This window comes from Emys orbicularis, chromosome 3 (genome assembly GCF_028017835.1).
Source record: "Emys orbicularis isolate rEmyOrb1 chromosome 3, rEmyOrb1.hap1, whole genome shotgun sequence".
Classification (NCBI taxonomy): Eukaryota; Metazoa; Chordata; order Testudines; family Emydidae; genus Emys; species Emys orbicularis.
The window spans coordinates 132,513,631-132,530,017 of record NC_088685.1 but is presented as its reverse complement, the minus strand read 5'-3'; the positions used below and the strand labels follow the sequence as shown (position 1 = coordinate 132,530,017).

At 44.0% G+C, this 16,387-nt stretch overlaps 1 protein-coding gene across 1 annotated transcript; it reads left to right on the top strand.

Moving 5' to 3' along the window:
- The first annotated feature begins 8,561 nt into the window (after positions 1-8,561).
- Positions 8,562-16,091, top strand: PSMB1 (proteasome 20S subunit beta 1). The gene is made up of 6 exons (XM_065400892.1): positions 8,562-8,734; positions 11,594-11,701; positions 13,055-13,136; positions 13,733-13,862; positions 14,963-15,069; positions 15,799-16,091. The coding sequence occupies exons 1-6, from the start codon at positions 8,634-8,636 to the stop codon at positions 15,982-15,984; spliced, it is 714 nt and encodes a 237-aa protein (XP_065256964.1). The 5' UTR covers positions 8,562-8,633; the 3' UTR covers positions 15,985-16,091.
- The last annotated feature ends 296 nt before the right edge of the window (positions 16,092-16,387 follow it).

The window sequence follows — 16,387 nt, the reverse complement described above, 5'->3', positions numbered from 1 at the left end:
TGGGACCATCCCGATTTTTCAGTGTTTGTCCCGCGTCCCGACCGATCTCTGGTCGGGACGCAATTTGTCCCGATATTTCGCTATGCCGGCAGCACTCAGCTTTTTTTTTTTTTGCTCCACCGGCAGATCCTCACCCCCCGCCCTCCCGATGTCCCGATATTTTGTTCCTCTCATCTGGTCACCCTAAGTAGAAGAAAAGCCTCAGTTAGTGCTATTTTGTCTCTATAAATGGCTCTATAAAGGAGGGGGGAAACGATAAAAATCACAGTCCTTGATGCCACACTACTCCGTACAGGCCCTCCAGCAGGGCAGCATGCAATAAAGTGTCCTATCATAGAAGATTAGAGTTGGAAGAGACCTCAGGAGGTCATCTAGTCCAACCCCCTACTCAAAGCAGGACCAACCCCAACTAAATCATCCCAGCCAGGGCTTTGTCAAGCCGGGCCTTAAAAACCTCTAAGGATGGAGATTCCACCACCTCCCTAGGGAACCCATTCCAGCGCTTCACAACCCTCCTAGTGAAATAGTGTTTCCTAATATCCAACCTAGACCTCCCCCACTGCAACTTGAGACCATTGCTTCTTGTTCTGTCATCTGCCACCACTGAGAACAGCCGAGCTCCATCCAATGTGGAACCCCCCTTCAGGTAGTTGAAGACTGCTATCAAATCCTCCCTCACTCTTCTCTTCTGCAGACTAAACAAGCCCAATTCTCTCAGCCGCTCCTCGTAAGTCATATGTCTCAGCCCCTCAATCATTTTTGTTGCCCTCCATTGGACTCGTTCCAATTTGTCCTCATCCTTTCTGTAGTGGGAGGCCCAAAACTGGACGCAATATTCCAGATGTGGCCTCACCAGTGCCAAATAGAGGGGGATAATCACTTCCCTCGATCTGCTGGCAATGCTCCTACTAATGCAGCTCAATATGCCATTAGCCTTCTTGTCAACAAGGGCACACTGCTGACTCTCATCCAGTTTCTCATCCCCAGGTCCTTTTCTGCAGAACTGCTGCTGAGCCAGTCGGTCCCCAGCCTGTAGCGGTGCATGGCATTCTTCCGTCCTAAGTGCAGGACTCTGCACTTGTCCTTGTTGAACCTCATCAGATTTCTTTTGGCCCAATCCTCCAATTTGTCTAGGTCACTCTGGACTCTATCCCTACCCTCCAGCATATCTACCTCTCCCCCCACCTTAGTGTCATCTGCGAACTTGCTGAGAGTGCAATCCATCCCATCATCCAGATCATTAATAACGATGTTGAACAAAACCGGACCCACGACCGACCCCTGGGGTACTCTGCTTGATACCGGCTGCCAACTAGACGTCGAGCTGTTGATCACTACCCGTTGAGCCCAACAATCTAGCCAGCTTTCTATCCACCTTATAGTCCATTCATCCAATCCATACTTTTTTAACTTCCTGGCAAGAATACTGTGGGAGACCGTATCAAAAGCGTTGCTAAAGTCAAGTTATATCACATCCACTGCTTTCCCCATATCCACAGAGCCAGTTTTTTCATCATAAAAGGCAGTCAGGTTGGTCAGGTATTACTTGCCCTTGGTGAATCCATGTGTGACGGGTTGGATCACAGAAACCCCCTTGGGAGCTGCCACCCAATGTGCAAAGACTACCCCTGCTTCTGTTTTCCCTGCCAGCTCAGGACTCCAGCACCCTGTTTTGCTGAGCCAGACACTCCAGTCTGCTCTAACAAAGACTCAGGGTCTGGATCGCTTGTCCCAAAGCTGCAAGTTTACCTGAAAACCAGCTCACAGGAGTGTGCTTGTCTTTAGCACTCAGATGCCCAACTCCCAATGGGGTCTAAACCCAGATAAATCCGTTTTACCCTGCATAAAGCTTATGCAGAGTAAACTCATAAATTGTTCGCCCTCTATAACACTGATAGAGAGATATGCACAGCTGTTTGCTCCCCCAGGTATTAATACATACTCTGAGTAAATTACTAAATAAAAGGTGATTTTATTAAATACAGACAGTAGGATTTAAGTGGTTCAAAGTAGTAACAGACAGAACAAAGTAAGTCACAAGCAAAATAAAATAAAATGCGCAAGTCTATGCCTAATCAAACTAAATACAGATAATCTCACCCTCAGAGATGCTTCAGTAAGTTCTTCTCAGACTGGACACCTTCCAGGCCTGGGCACAATTCTTTCCCCTGGTACAGCGTTTGTTCCAGCTTAGGTGTTATCTAGGGGATTCTCCATGATGGCTCCTCTCTCCCTCTCTGTTCTCTTCCACCCCTTTATATATCTTTTGCATAAGGCGGGAACCCTTTGTCTCTCTGGGTTTCCACCCCCCCTCACTGGAAAAGCACCAGGTTAAAGATGGATTCCAGTTCAGGTGACATGATCACATGTCACTGCAAGACTTCATTACTCACTTGCCAGCACACATATACAGGAAGACTCACAGGTAAACACAGTCATCTGCAGACAATGGTCCTTGTTAATGGGAGTCATCAAGATTCCAAACCATCATTAATGGCCCACACTTTACATAATTACAATAGGCCCTCAGAGTTATGTTTTATATTTCTAGTTTTAGATACAAGAGTGGTACATTTATACAAATCGGATGATCACACTCAGTAGATTATAAGCTTTGTAATGATACCTTACAAGAGACCTTTTGCATGAAGCATATCCTAGTTACATTATACTCACTTATATTTTTATAAAACCATATAGACTGCACAACGTCACACCCTCCTCCTGAACTTACTGCCAGAGACTTGGACACTGACCATGGCGGAGGCAGTATACCTAAAATTCGTTTTTGGGCTCCCCTATGGGGCAGACACTCCTGTGTCCCCCAAAAGGGAAAGAGACCCTGATCCAGCTGTAGGCTCACAGCTACCAGCTATGAGAGACCTTTCGCTGGCCAGCAAAATCCCCCCCCTTTCACTCAGGTTGGGTTTGCTTCCAGCTAGAGTCCTTGGGGTTTGTTCCCACCGCAGCAGTCACCAGGACCCCAACTTCCAGCTCCAGGATACATGTCTCTGTGCACCTCTTCCACTCCATTACAGCCAGGTCATGCTTCTGGGTCTTAATTGCTTTGTCTCTTAAGTCCAGGCTGGTGGGCAGCCTTTTCTTTTTCCAGGGCAGCCTTTTCCCAGGCAAATTGTACATCAATTTCCATTTGTCTTCCCTTGAGACCATCACTTGATGAGCTGGGATACCACAGAGAACACCCTCCTGCCAGAACAGGCACCCCTCCCCTCCTGTCTTGCTAGGTTAGACACTCCAGTCAGCTTCAGCATAGACAGAGGTTGGGCCACACCCATCTGCAGTTCACTGAAACTGAGATGTACTCAGCTCAGGGGCTTCTTAGTTAACAGAGACATTTCCAGCGCCCATTGTTCAGTCTTTCTGGGCAATTTGCAACTTGTGTAGTTTTAGCTTCTTTTGATCTTCATTCTTACTTATTTTGCTTCCTTTTCTGTCCCTAATTTCCTTTCCCGAAATAAGCAAACAGAAAATAACAAACCAGTAACCACTTTGTCTGTTCTTCAGCCACCACACTTAAAATTCACTTAAAATCACTACCAGTATCTCAAAGCAATCAGCTGTGCACAGATCCTGCCGACTACGCCACTGTGACGGGTTGGATCACAGAAACCCCCTTGGGAGCTGCCACCCAATGTGCAAAGACTACCCCTGCTTCTGTTTTCCCTGCCAGCTCAGGACTCCAGCACCCTGTTTTGCTGAGCCAGACACTCCAGTCTGCTCTAACAAAGACTCAGGGTCTGGATCGCTTGTCCCAAAGCTGCAAGTTTACCTGAAAACCAGCTCACAGGAGTGTGCTTGTCTTTAGCACTCAGATGCCCAACTCCCAATGGGGTCTAAACCCAGATAAATCCGTTTTACCCTGCATAAAGCTTATGCAGAGTAAACTCATAAATTGTTCGCCCTCTATAACACTGATAGAGAGATATGCACAGCTGTTTGCTCCCCCAGGTATTAATACATACTCTGAGTAAATTACTAAATAAAAGGTGATTTTATTAAATACAGACAGTAGGATTTAAGTGGTTCAAAGTAGTAACAGACAGAACAAAGTAAGTCACAAGCAAAATAAAATAAAATGCGCAAGTCTATGCCTAATCAAACTAAATACAGATAATCTCACCCTCAGAGATGCTTCAGTAAGTTCTTCTCAGACTGGACACCTTCCAGGCCTGGGCACAATTCTTTCCCCTGGTACAGCGTTTGTTCCAGCTTAGGTGTTATCTAGGGGATTCTCCATGATGGCTCCTCTCTCCCTCTCTGTTCTCTTCCACCCCTTTATATATCTTTTGCATAAGGCGGGAACCCTTTGTCTCTCTGGGTTTCCACCCCCCCTCACTGGAAAAGCACCAGGTTAAAGATGGATTCCAGTTCAGGTGACATGATCACATGTCACTGCAAGACTTCATTACTCACTTGCCAGCACACATATACAGGAAGACTCACAGGTAAACACAGTCATCTGCAGACAATGGTCCTTGTTAATGGGAGTCATCAAGATTCCAAACCATCATTAATGGCCCACACTTTACATAATTACAATAGGCCCTCAGAGTTATGTTTTATATTTCTAGTTTTAGATACAAGAGTGGTACATTTATACAAATCGGATGATCACACTCAGTAGATTATAAGCTTTGTAATGATACCTTACAAGAGACCTTTTGCATGAAGCATATCCTAGTTACATTATACTCACTTATATTTTTATAAAACCATATAGACTGCACAACGTCACACCATGTTGACTGTTTCTGATCACCTTCCTCTCCTCCAAGTGCTCCAAAATGGTTTCCTTTAGGACCTGCTCCATGCTTATTCCAGGGACTGAGGTGAGGCTGACCAGTCTGTAGTTCCCCGGGTTCTCCTTCCTTTTTTAAAAGATGAGCACTATATTTGCCTTTTTCCAATCGTCCGGGACTTCCCCCGATTGCCACAAGTTTTCAAAGATAGTGGCCAATGGCTCTACAATCACATCAGCCAATTCCCTCAGCACCCTCCGATGTATTAGATCTGGACCCATGGACTTGTGCATATCCAGCTTTTCTAAATAGTCCTTAACTTGTTCTTTCACCACTGAGGGCTGCTCACCTCCTCCCCATACTGTGTTGCCCAGGACAGCAGTGTGGGAGCTGACCTTGTCTGTGAAGACCGAGGCAAAAAAAAGCATTGAGTACTTCATCTTTTTCCACATCATCTGTCACTAGGTTGTCTCCCCCATTCAGTAAGGGTCTCACACTTTCCCTGACCTTTTTCTTGTTACTAACATACCTGTAGAAACCCTTCTTGTTACCCTTCACATCCCTTGCTAGCTGCAACTCCAGTTGTGTTTTGGCCTTCCTGATTACACCCCTGCATGCTCGAGCAATATTTTTATACTCCTCCCTAGTCATCTGTCCAAGTTTCCACTTCTTGTAAACTTCCTTTTTGTGTTTAAACTCACCAAAGATTTCACTTTTATGCTCCTTTTCAAAATTATCTGCACTCCAGGCTGCCTCCAGTTACTGCACGTGCTGAGCAATTTTCAGGAGCAGTGCCTTACTGTGGAAACTCAACACTTGAGATTATTTTTATTTTCAATTTAAGGATCATGTAAATACAGGTTTCATCCTGAGTGTAAACTGATCCAACTGATGCTGTTTTGGGTGGTTGCTTTTCCTCTAATCCACAGACTGGTCATGATTCATTTTCACTGTCTTAAAAACCTTGGTTGGATATCCCTTACAGCACCTAGCTAACGCCATGCTTCCTGATGGCTTTTATCCAGTTGGCCTTTCCTCCCCACCTAGACAGACCTTTCCCCTCTGAAATAGATATATAATCCCATGTTTATCCCCCTTTAGCTACATTAACTTTCTGCCTCCCCACCACACACTCCCTAGTCTTTTTTCAAGCAAATACAAATTTCAGAAAATAATGATGGGTCTATAGAGTAATTTTTATGTTATTAAAGCTAGAAACTAATGTTCAGTAGTCTTATTCACACATGCCAATTCATAAATCTCCAGACAAAAGCTAAGTAAATATAAAATTAAGGTTGAAAGTACATAAATTAAGTAAAAATTAAGAGTAAAAAACATTACCAGGATGTTGTAATTATCCAAAGAGCAAGCACTACAAACCCAGGAAATTCAGAGTTCAGTTTAAACTTAAAAGAAATCTATATATATTATGGTAGTGGAATGCAGAGTTAGGGCACTTAGTCCTCAACTCTTATGTCATACAATAGCTGTACAACTATGATTAGGGTGTTCTGGTGTTTGTGGTTCAAGATTAGATTAAATTTATTTTTAACAACATTAGTTTTGTCCATATTTTATGCCTCATGGTGTCCCTACAGGAGATGGCTTGTTTGGAACAAGTCTACTCAAAATAGACTTGTGATAGTCTGTGCACTGCGGGGAGCAATTTGGTCTTGAAATGTGTTATATTGCCATTTTGCTGGGGTGCACCACACTGGTAACCATGCCAAATTTATCCAGCAAGGCCTGATAGTCAACTATACTTCCTTACAAAAAATGTTGAAGTTGTTTTACCTAGCTACACAAGTAATAATGTTGTCTTTTCTAATTGAAGTGTGAGCCAACAGTCAGTGCAGTTAGGTTTTGTTGCCACAGTAATGAAGAACGGGGGGGCAGGTTTGTATAATTTTTGGTGGTGCCCAGAAGGGGTCCAAGTCCCACCCCCCTCCCCACACCTGCCTAAGGCTCTGGGAGGGAGTACGGGATGTGGTTTGGAGTGCTAGGTGCGGGCTCTGGGCTGGGCCAAGGAGTTGGAGTGTGGGAGGGGGCGTGGTACTGGGCCAGGGATGAGGAGTTTGGGGTGCAGCAGGCAGGCTGCCCTAGGGGGTCAGAGAGGAGGACTCCCCCCAGCCTTCTCCCCGCCGTCAACAGCAAGCTCTGGGGGAGGGGGTGTCCTCCCCCCCAGCTCAACACTCACCCAAGCCCTCCCAGGCTGCTCCTCAGGAGGTCCAGCCAGGATAAGCCCCTCACGTGTTGACTCGGAGTCGCCTGCCCGGGGGTGGGGGGGAAGGGCTGCCACGCGCCTCCTCCCTCCACAGGCACAGCAGCTGCCTCAGCCTGCCCCCAGAGCCGGCAGTGGCCGGCGAGGGAGCGCAGCATGGAGCTGCAGGGGGCAGCTGCCTGCTGCCCAGGGCAGGCAGGGATACTCAGGGGAAGTGCGGGGGGGTGGCAGGCGGGGCGGGAGGGAGGCGCACGAGGGCGGCAGGTGGGAGAGACTGAACCCCAAACATTAATGGAGATGGGGCCCTGAATTTGCTGGAGCCCAGGCACCACGGGCCCATACAACTCGCCGCCCCGATGCAGAAAACAACTGTTAGAGATTACCTTTTGTTAATCATCCTGGGGCAGCCCAAATCAAAGCAAGGCTGCTATAATTTTTTTTTTATTTATTCCATATCACTAAGAGCACTGTAACCTATTGCAGAGTGTTCTGGCAATACCATAGAGAGAGAAAATCAGATCAGACACATAAAGCTACGACCCTGCAAAGACTTATGCACATGCTTAACTTAATAACTTTATGCCTGGTGAGTACTTCCATTGAAGTCAATGAGACTACATACAGCCTACAGTTAAGCACATGTGTAAATTTTTGCAAGACTGGGGCCTTAGAGAATGCATCCAGACATGGTGGCAGTTGGCAAATTAGAAATATAGGTAAAATAAACTTGTCTGCTGTTGATGAATCCTTTAAAAGAGTGGCAAACACTATCATAGCACCCAATAGGAAAAGGATAATTTGATGCTAGTGACTTTAGTGGCTGTGTGTTCTGTGCAGGGGGAGAGAGTGACTGATGAGATGCTTGTTTACTTAATTGGGGTGCGATTGGGTTTTGAGAAGAGATTATATCAAATATACAGGCAGGCAGCAATATCACGTAGGTGCAGTTGTCCTACTTAAAAGCATGGGATGAGCAGTGTGAAACCACATCATGACACTCCTGTTCTTTCTAGGATTTAACCCTGAAAGCTTTTACTTTCCTGAACACAGGGGTGGTTTTTTGTTTTTGGGAGGAGGGAACAGGGGTTCTCCTCAGCTGTCCCATATCTGACCAACATTCCCTCTCAGCAGCCATGGGGAATGGGGAACCCCTTTAACTTCAGCATGCCACCTGACTGAGGGGCTGTTGCCCAAACAAACTCTCCCTCAACCAAATCAGCTCAGTGAAAGGACGAGGGCCTTAGAGGGCAGCGCTGGGGCTGGCTGAATGTCTGGGCAGCTGCTCTTCAAGTTGTGCCAGTTCGTTTTCTTCCGGCCTCGGCCTGTGTCATGCTGAGACTCTGGTGCGTCATGTGAGGAGACCCCTGGCTCGGTGCAGGCAACACGCCCCCCTGTGGACACCTCCCCCGCCCGCCCCTACTGGGGAGCATTCATTGCAGAGGCCGAACCTTGCAGGCCGGACGCGCGGCGTTCACTCCTCCCGCCTGCAGGCGGCGCTGCGGGCGCCGGGAGAACGCAGAGCACGGAGCAGTGGAGACCAGGCCAGCGTGAGCCTAGAGCGGACGCCGTTAGTAAGGGGAGGAGTTCCGCTTCCGGCGCCGCCATTTTGCCGTGAGACAGCAGCAGCGAACCGGCTCCCAACCCGCGCCAGGATGTTGTCCACAGCCGGCTACGCGGAGCCCAGGCCCGGGATGGGGGACCAGTTCGGCGCCCCCGTGCAGCACCGGTTCTCCCCCTACACCTTCAACGGAGGGTAAAGAGCCGGGCCCCCGCCCCCGGGACCCTCAGCCCCGCGATCCCGCCTCTGCCCCTCCGGGCGCTCGCGGCGCTGCTGGACCCGTCGCTTTCACTTTCTGTTCCCGGTAGATCCCCGAGCCCGGCGGGCGCCCCCCGCTCTGTCCCAGCCCGGCCTGCGAGCGCGGCGCCGGGATCGGGGACCAAGGCGCGGGGGCCACGTCCGGGTCACAGCCCCAGCTTCCGCTCCCCGCACGTTAGACCCGAGCTTCCTCCCGCTGCTGCTTCCCGCAGCCTGGCCGCGAACCAGCCCGCGGGGGAATTCACAGAAACCCTGGTGCCTTCGGAGCCCCGCAGCAGCTTCCCCGCGCTGAGCTGCTCAGTGTGGGGTTTTGCCTCATCTCTTGCTCCTTTACACTGCAGGGACCCCCTTTGTCTGCAGAGAAGGGAGGCGAACAACGTGATGAAAAGACCCTCATGTAAAGAGGACCCGTGGCTGTAATGTCTCAGTGGCAGTGTGTAGCTTACTGTTTTCACGAATAGTTGAGCACCTGCCCCCGTCTCTGGGTGCCGCACACAATGCTAGGGCGTACGAATGCCGTCCGTGCAGTTGAATGTTGTTTGAAAGGCTGATGTTGAGGAAAGTTGGTTTGGAAACTACTTTTCTATATTGGAGCTGGGCAGTGCAGTGGCTTTCATGGCAAAGGGACGTTGAAAGGCAGGATTTAGTCTGATGAAAAATGCCTGTGTTGTGTCCAGCTTTTTAGAAGCACCATTACACTTAGAAGGGATCATCCAACAAAAGGCTCTAATTTAAATCTAAAGCAAGGTGTAGTGATCTCCTGGCTTGCATTTGTAATCTCATCCCCCTTCTCTGAAATTGTAATGGCAAATTATCTTGGCAGATTCTTATCACTTTCTTTCTAGAACATGTGCATTTTAGACTCTGTTATCCTCAATATTCTTAAGGTAAACCACCTTTCATTGTTCAGAAAGCACAATGGTAACATCCTATAAAAGTTGTAACCACTGTGTTGAAAGCTGCCTGGGGATAACTGTTACCAATGGATTAGACATTTTATCAATACACTTTTCTTAGGTGACTGTGGGATCTGGGCACAAAGGTACACTAGTTCGTTGGTTCACAGAATTTTTCATAATGTTGGACCACTTCTAAAAACAGATCCTTGGGTTTCCCACCACCTATTCCAGTCTTCTGATTCTGTAACTTACTTGTGGCAACTACTGCAGTTGGTTATTTGAAAAAACTAGGATAGTATTAAGACAAGATGAAAGTGAAACTCTCAAATGTGAAGGTATTGGTGCTTAGTTGTATCTTCCCATCATATGTGTCTGAGCTGTTTTCACTTCCTTTGTGTAAGACTTTACCTTTAGAATCATAGAATATCAGGGTTGGGAGGGATCTCAGGAGGTCATCTAGTCCAACTCCCTGCTCAAAGCAGGACCAATTCCCAACTAAATCATCCCAGCCAGGGCTTTGTCAAGCCTGACCTTAAAAACCTCTAAGGAAGGAGATTCCACCACCTCCCTAGGTAACCCATTCCAGTGCTTCACCACCCTCCTAGTGAAAAAGTTGTTCCTAATATCCAACCTAAACTTTCCCCACTGCAACTTGAGACCATTACTCCTTGTTCTGTCATCTGGTACCACTGAGAACAGTCTCTCTAGATCCATCCTCTTTGGAACCCCCTTTCAGGTAGTTGAAAGCAGCTATCAAATCCCCTCATATTCTTCTCTTCTGCAGACTAAACAATCCCAGTTCCCTCAACCTCTCCTCATAAGTCATGTGCTCCAGCCCCCTAATCATTTTTGTTGCCATCCGCTGGACTCTTTCCAATTTTTCCACATCCTCGTTGTAGTGTGGGGCCCAAAACTGGACACAGTACTCCAGATGAGGCCTCACCAATGTCGAATAGAGGGGAATGATCATATTCCTCAATCTGTTGGCAATGCCCCTACTTATACAGTCCAAAATGCCGTTAGCCTTCTTGGCAACAAGGGCACACTGTTGACTCATATCCAGCTTCTCGTCCACTGTAACCCCTAGGTCCTTTTCTGGAGAACTGCTTCCTAGCCATTCAGTCCCTAGTCTGTAACAGTGAATGGGATTCTTCCGTCCTAAGTGCAGGATTCTGCACTTGTCCTTGTTGAACCTCATGAGGTTTATTAGGATCGATTCTCCACTCATCCTCAGCCTCTTTGCATAAGAACATAAGGAAGGCCGTACTGGGTCAGACCAAAGGTCCATCTAGCCCAGTATCTGTCTACCGACAGTGGCCAATGCCAGGTGCCCCAGAGGGAGTGAACCTAACAGGCAATGATCAAGTGATCTCTCTCCTGCCATCCATCTCCATCCTCTGATGAACAGAGGCTAGGGACACCATTCTTACCCATCCTGGCTAATAGCCATTTATGGACTTAGCCACCATGAATTTATCCAGTCCCCTTTTAAACATTGTTATAGTCCTAGCCTTCACAACCTTGCACAGGTCACTATAAAGTTTTTGCCGTCCTACTTGTATGCTGCCCTTCTCCGTGTTGTCTATAAATTTGATTGTGACTGAATTTACACAGATAACCCCCACCGCCACCCAAAGTGTATAGACATGAAGCAGCCACTTACGGTGAATGAATGCATTTTTTAAAATCTTTTTTAAAAAAAACCCTTCTGGAAATCTTGAGTCCTGGACAGTATGACATCTAGTAGGAAGCATAATTGCTTAAAGACTGAAAGAAGCTCCATTGTTGTGACAAAGCTTCTCAAATCAGTTTGAGAACCATGCACTAGTTACATTTCCCTATCACCTCAGTATTTGTTAGAAATCATGATTATACATTAGTCTTTGTTTTCTTTAAGGACGGTGTTGGCAATTGCTGGAGAAGACTTTTCTATTGTTGCCTCAGACACGCGACTGAGTGAAGGTTATGCAATTCACAGCCGGGATAGTCCAAAATGCTATAAACTGTAAGTTTTAATCTTGTAGTATGGCATCTTGGGGAGATTGAATGACCAGAATTTTCATTTGCTGTCCCAGAAAAAATTCCAGTAAGACAGGAAGCAAATTTGTAAGGGTTTAATTTGGGCTCTGTTGTGATGCTGTAAATGAGATCGAGTTTCTTAGTTTGTGTTTTGCTGCTTGAATTTCACTGACACCTGATGTTTTTTATTTCCTAAACACAAGGTAAGTAGATCTGCTTTTTTTGATGGGCACCCCTAAGAGTGCGTAGCTAATTGTAGCAGCATTTAGAGTTGCTGTTGTGAATAGCTTTGCCTGTTCCTGACACCCAGTAGTTGGGGTGCCAAAGTGTTTCCTTTGGTGGCTGTATATCAGGAATGTCAATAGTCCATTATTATTTCAGTAGACCATGTGGCACTTCAAAGAGCTCCCTAGCAGAAATCAGCAGTTAATCTGTCAGCAATTCCTTTATCAATCTTCTTTCACATTCCTCCTATATTTCCTTCAGTGCACCTGGATAGTGTCCCCTTTAAAAAAGTTTATCATTATATGCTTTTAAATGTGGCAAATGCCTCACTTACACTCCAAACTGCCACCAGCTACAGATGCAAATCCTCTGTCTTCTTTGACAGTTCACATGAGTTCAAGTTTCTCCTGGCTAACCCCTTAGCATATCAGTAACTTCTTGGTAATGTCCAGAGGTGAGTTACCTTGGTACCATCTCGGTCTGCTGAAATATGGTGGCTGCTGATCATTAATGTAGTCTTGTAGTAAGAGAAAAAGCTTTCACTTTAGGTTGTTAAAGTTAACAACACTTAACAGCTTTGAATAAAATATATTGTCAATTTTTAGATGGTATTGTTTGTAAATAGTTAGGCTTGAAATGACTATTGACCCTCTTTTATATAAAAGTAATATGTTGATTTGCATTTCTATAGCTCCTTCAATCAGTGATCTCAACACACTTTATAATATGTTAATTAAACCTCTCAATAGCCCTGTAAGGTGTGTAAATCCTGTTGTTCCAATCTTATGTTGGCAATTTGAGGCACAGAGGTTAAATCACATACCCATGGTATTACAAAATTAGCGGACAGGACTGGGAATAGAATCTGTTTCTCCTTTCTCAGTGTCTTGCACTTAACTGCTAGATAAGTGATTCCCAAACTGGAATATAGAGCCACATTGATTTGCAAATCACTTGCTAATAGTCTATAGAGAGTTAGCTGATCATTGTTACCCACTGATGCATTGCATTAAAAAATGCTAAGAATACATTCAGTACTTTCCTAGTGTTTGTCAATGTAAGAAACTGGTGTAGTTGATAGCACTGAAATATTATCAAATTTTGCATTTTACAGAACAGATCAAACAGTCGTTGGATGCACTGGTTTTCATGGAGACTGCCTTACACTGACTAAAATTATCGAAGCAAGACTAAAGGTAGCTAAATTTGATATTTTTATGTATAAACGAAAGTAATAAACGCTTATTAAAATATTAGAGAAGAGAGCAATAATTAAACCAGGTGAAGAAACTGAAATAAAAATGTAACAAAGTACAGGTAGCTGTTTTGTTTCAAACATTCCCCTAAAGTGTTTATACCCCAAACATTGTAGCACTGCTAGTGAAAGAACTAGAAATACTTATATGTATTTACTGTCTAAACTGAGTAAAATGCAAAGACAGTTAGAACACACAAATTGTGAAGAGTAAAGGCATATTTTAAAAAAACCTAATTTTAATATCTTAGTGTTGTTGGTGACCAGATGACATCTGTTTTATAAAAACTTCTGTATGAAACCTACATTTTGTGCCTAAACTACTTTAAGAAACCCAATATGTACACAAACATTTAATCACGATAGTTTGTTTTTAGATTACTAATTGAATTTTCATAATCATTAAATGTATTTGAATTATACTCCTGCTATGCACTCTTTTCTTCTAGTTTGAAATTTACTTGTTATAAAAATAGTGGTTATGTCCACTTACTATTCTAATATTACTGTTTAACCCACCTTTTTGTGTGCTTGCAGATGTACAAGCATTCCAATAACAAGACCATGACTACTGGGGCTATTGCAGCGATGCTGTCTACAATCCTGTATTCTCGACGCTTCTTTCCTTACTACGTTTACAACATCATTGGTGGGCTCGATGAAGAAGGTAAAGACTTAGACTTTCTTGTGGAGAGCAAAGGGAGAGGCGGCTGATTTCTGCAGGTGAAGGGCAATCATTTCAGCTGAAGCAGACTGGTGGTGCAGTTTGAAGAAGCTTGTATGCTTGCTTCTCTTACGTGAAATAATGTTGCTCTTCACTTACAATTTTTTTTTGAGGATCTCAGAGCACTTTATAAAATTAGTTTTGGTAAGTATTATAATTCCTTTTAGTAGGTAAACTAATGCATAGTTTATATGACCAATCTTATAGTTTTCACCAGCATCTTGATATATAACTGCTGTCAGTCTCTGAAGAGTCTGAGTGTATGAACTCCAAAATCTAAAGATGGCTAAATCCTACTTTTTCAAATGACTTATAAACAGCTGAAATAACATATTTGCTAAAAACACTTCTACTGTTCTGTCTTTTCATGTTTAATATTTTAAGGTGGATTGGAATACACTGCTTGTATTTCAGGCTGTTTGGAAAAAGCAACAGTGCAGAACACTGGAATGCCAATGGCATGGATTGTCATTGTTCACAGGACTTTGCCTGTATTGGGGGCCAAGCATATACATCTAGTTTAAAGATGAAATATTTTTAGTGATGAAATGTTTTACCAACTCACATCTTAATGCTAACTTTACCTTCAGATCCTTTATCATTATTGGTAGGCAGGGCTGTTCCAGCAGCATATTCCTTTTCAGAATGGCCTGTGAAATTAACAAATACACTGTTTCAAATCAAAACCTTTGGAGATATGGATTATATAAAAGTAGCAGTTTAATAAAACTTGGAAAGTAACTGACACTTTTAGCACCTCAGAAGCATGCTCTTTTCTCTGGCTTTTAAGCTTTTCCAATTATTTAATTGAGCTCCAGCCACAATACCATTAGGATCCTCTATTCTATGGCTTTGACCAAGAATTAGAGCTGGACTTTATCCTCAAACATCTAATAACCTTTTCTTCAGAGGTCAAGTTATTAATCTTGTCTCAGGATGGCTTGGAAACTAGTATATGTAGTGTTTTTGCAGTAGATCTTGTATATCATTAAGAAAATAACTTTCTGGCATGTAGATTTAATATAAACTTTTTTCTTTTCAAGGGAAGGGAGCAGTGTATAGCTTTGACCCAGTAGGTTCATACCAGAGAGATGCCTTCAAAGCTGGTGGTTCAGCAAGTGCCATGCTACAGCCCCTACTTGACAACCAGGTAAAGTAGTCTTGATTTTTTTTGTCAAAAAAATATTTATTTTGCATCTCGGTAACCTGTGTGTGTCATTCCTTCCGAACGATTTTACCATGGCTCCTATGTAATAGGGCTGTAACATAGTTAGGCTGTGGAATGGTGGTTCTTTCCATGCACTGTTCTGTTAAGGGTAAATGTAACAAAGTGAAAGTCTTGGACAACCTTTAGAAACTTGAATGTTCACACTTGTACAAATTCTTAATGTTCTTAGAGTACTGCAAAGCAATGTGTAAACAGATTGTGTCCTATTGGATGATCCAGCATATAATGCTGTGAGTGTGGTAGTTCTCTCTCGAACTTCTGTACAAAGTGGTTTGGTTTGAATGTTCATTGTGGTTTTTATAAAACTACTCTATATTAGTTGGAGAGGAGAAAAAATATGCTTGCCTTATCCTGAGCTCAATTTCCTGCTCTCTCTAGAAAGTGGGTATAATAGAATTATTAGCATGCGCCCCTCCCCCCCTTTATGCACCAGCTTTTGAGCAGCCTTACATCAAAGTTTAAATTGTTGAACCGAATCCCTTTGCAAGTGTTTGGGAGTTCAGAAGAGATTGATCTATGTTTTAGAATTTCTGTTCACACTTAAGCCTGGCAATTCTGATGTCTGACTAAACTAATTTTACAATTTCTCTTTACTTGAATTTTTAAAAACCTGTGAAACAAAAAGTAATCCAATGTCACTTTCTTTCCTAGGTTGGCTTCAAGAATATGCAAAATGTGGAGCATGTACCTTTGTCCCTGGAAAAGGCTATGCAACTAGTTAAAGATGTCTTTATTTCTGCAGCTGAGAGAGATGTATACACTGGAGATGCACTTAAGATCTCCATTGTCACAAAAGATGGTATTAAGGAGGAGACACTTCAATTACGGAAAGACTAATTCAGAATACTTGTCAATTAAATCTGCATTATGTAATCTAAGTTGTAACCAGTCTGATTTACTTGTATTGTGGGGACATTTGTCTTATTAAAAGAATTTAACAAAAGTTAATTATCAAAATGTTGAATGTTTGCTGTCTTCAGATAGTACTGCTGGGATTTGAAAAGTGATCGTGTTTCCTGATGAAATTGGGGCAACCCATGCATTCACTGGTTGGGATATGGGTTTGGTTTGATAAATGGAAAAACCAGAAAGAATGCTGCACAGTAGATCAAATGTTTGACTGACAGCATGTGAGAAATTGAATTACCCTTCAGTTTACAGCTGCCAGTTTTACTCTTTGTGAGCTAACTTTGCAGTTGTTAGTAAGAGTAGTAAGCCTACTACTCAGGATGAAAAAAAA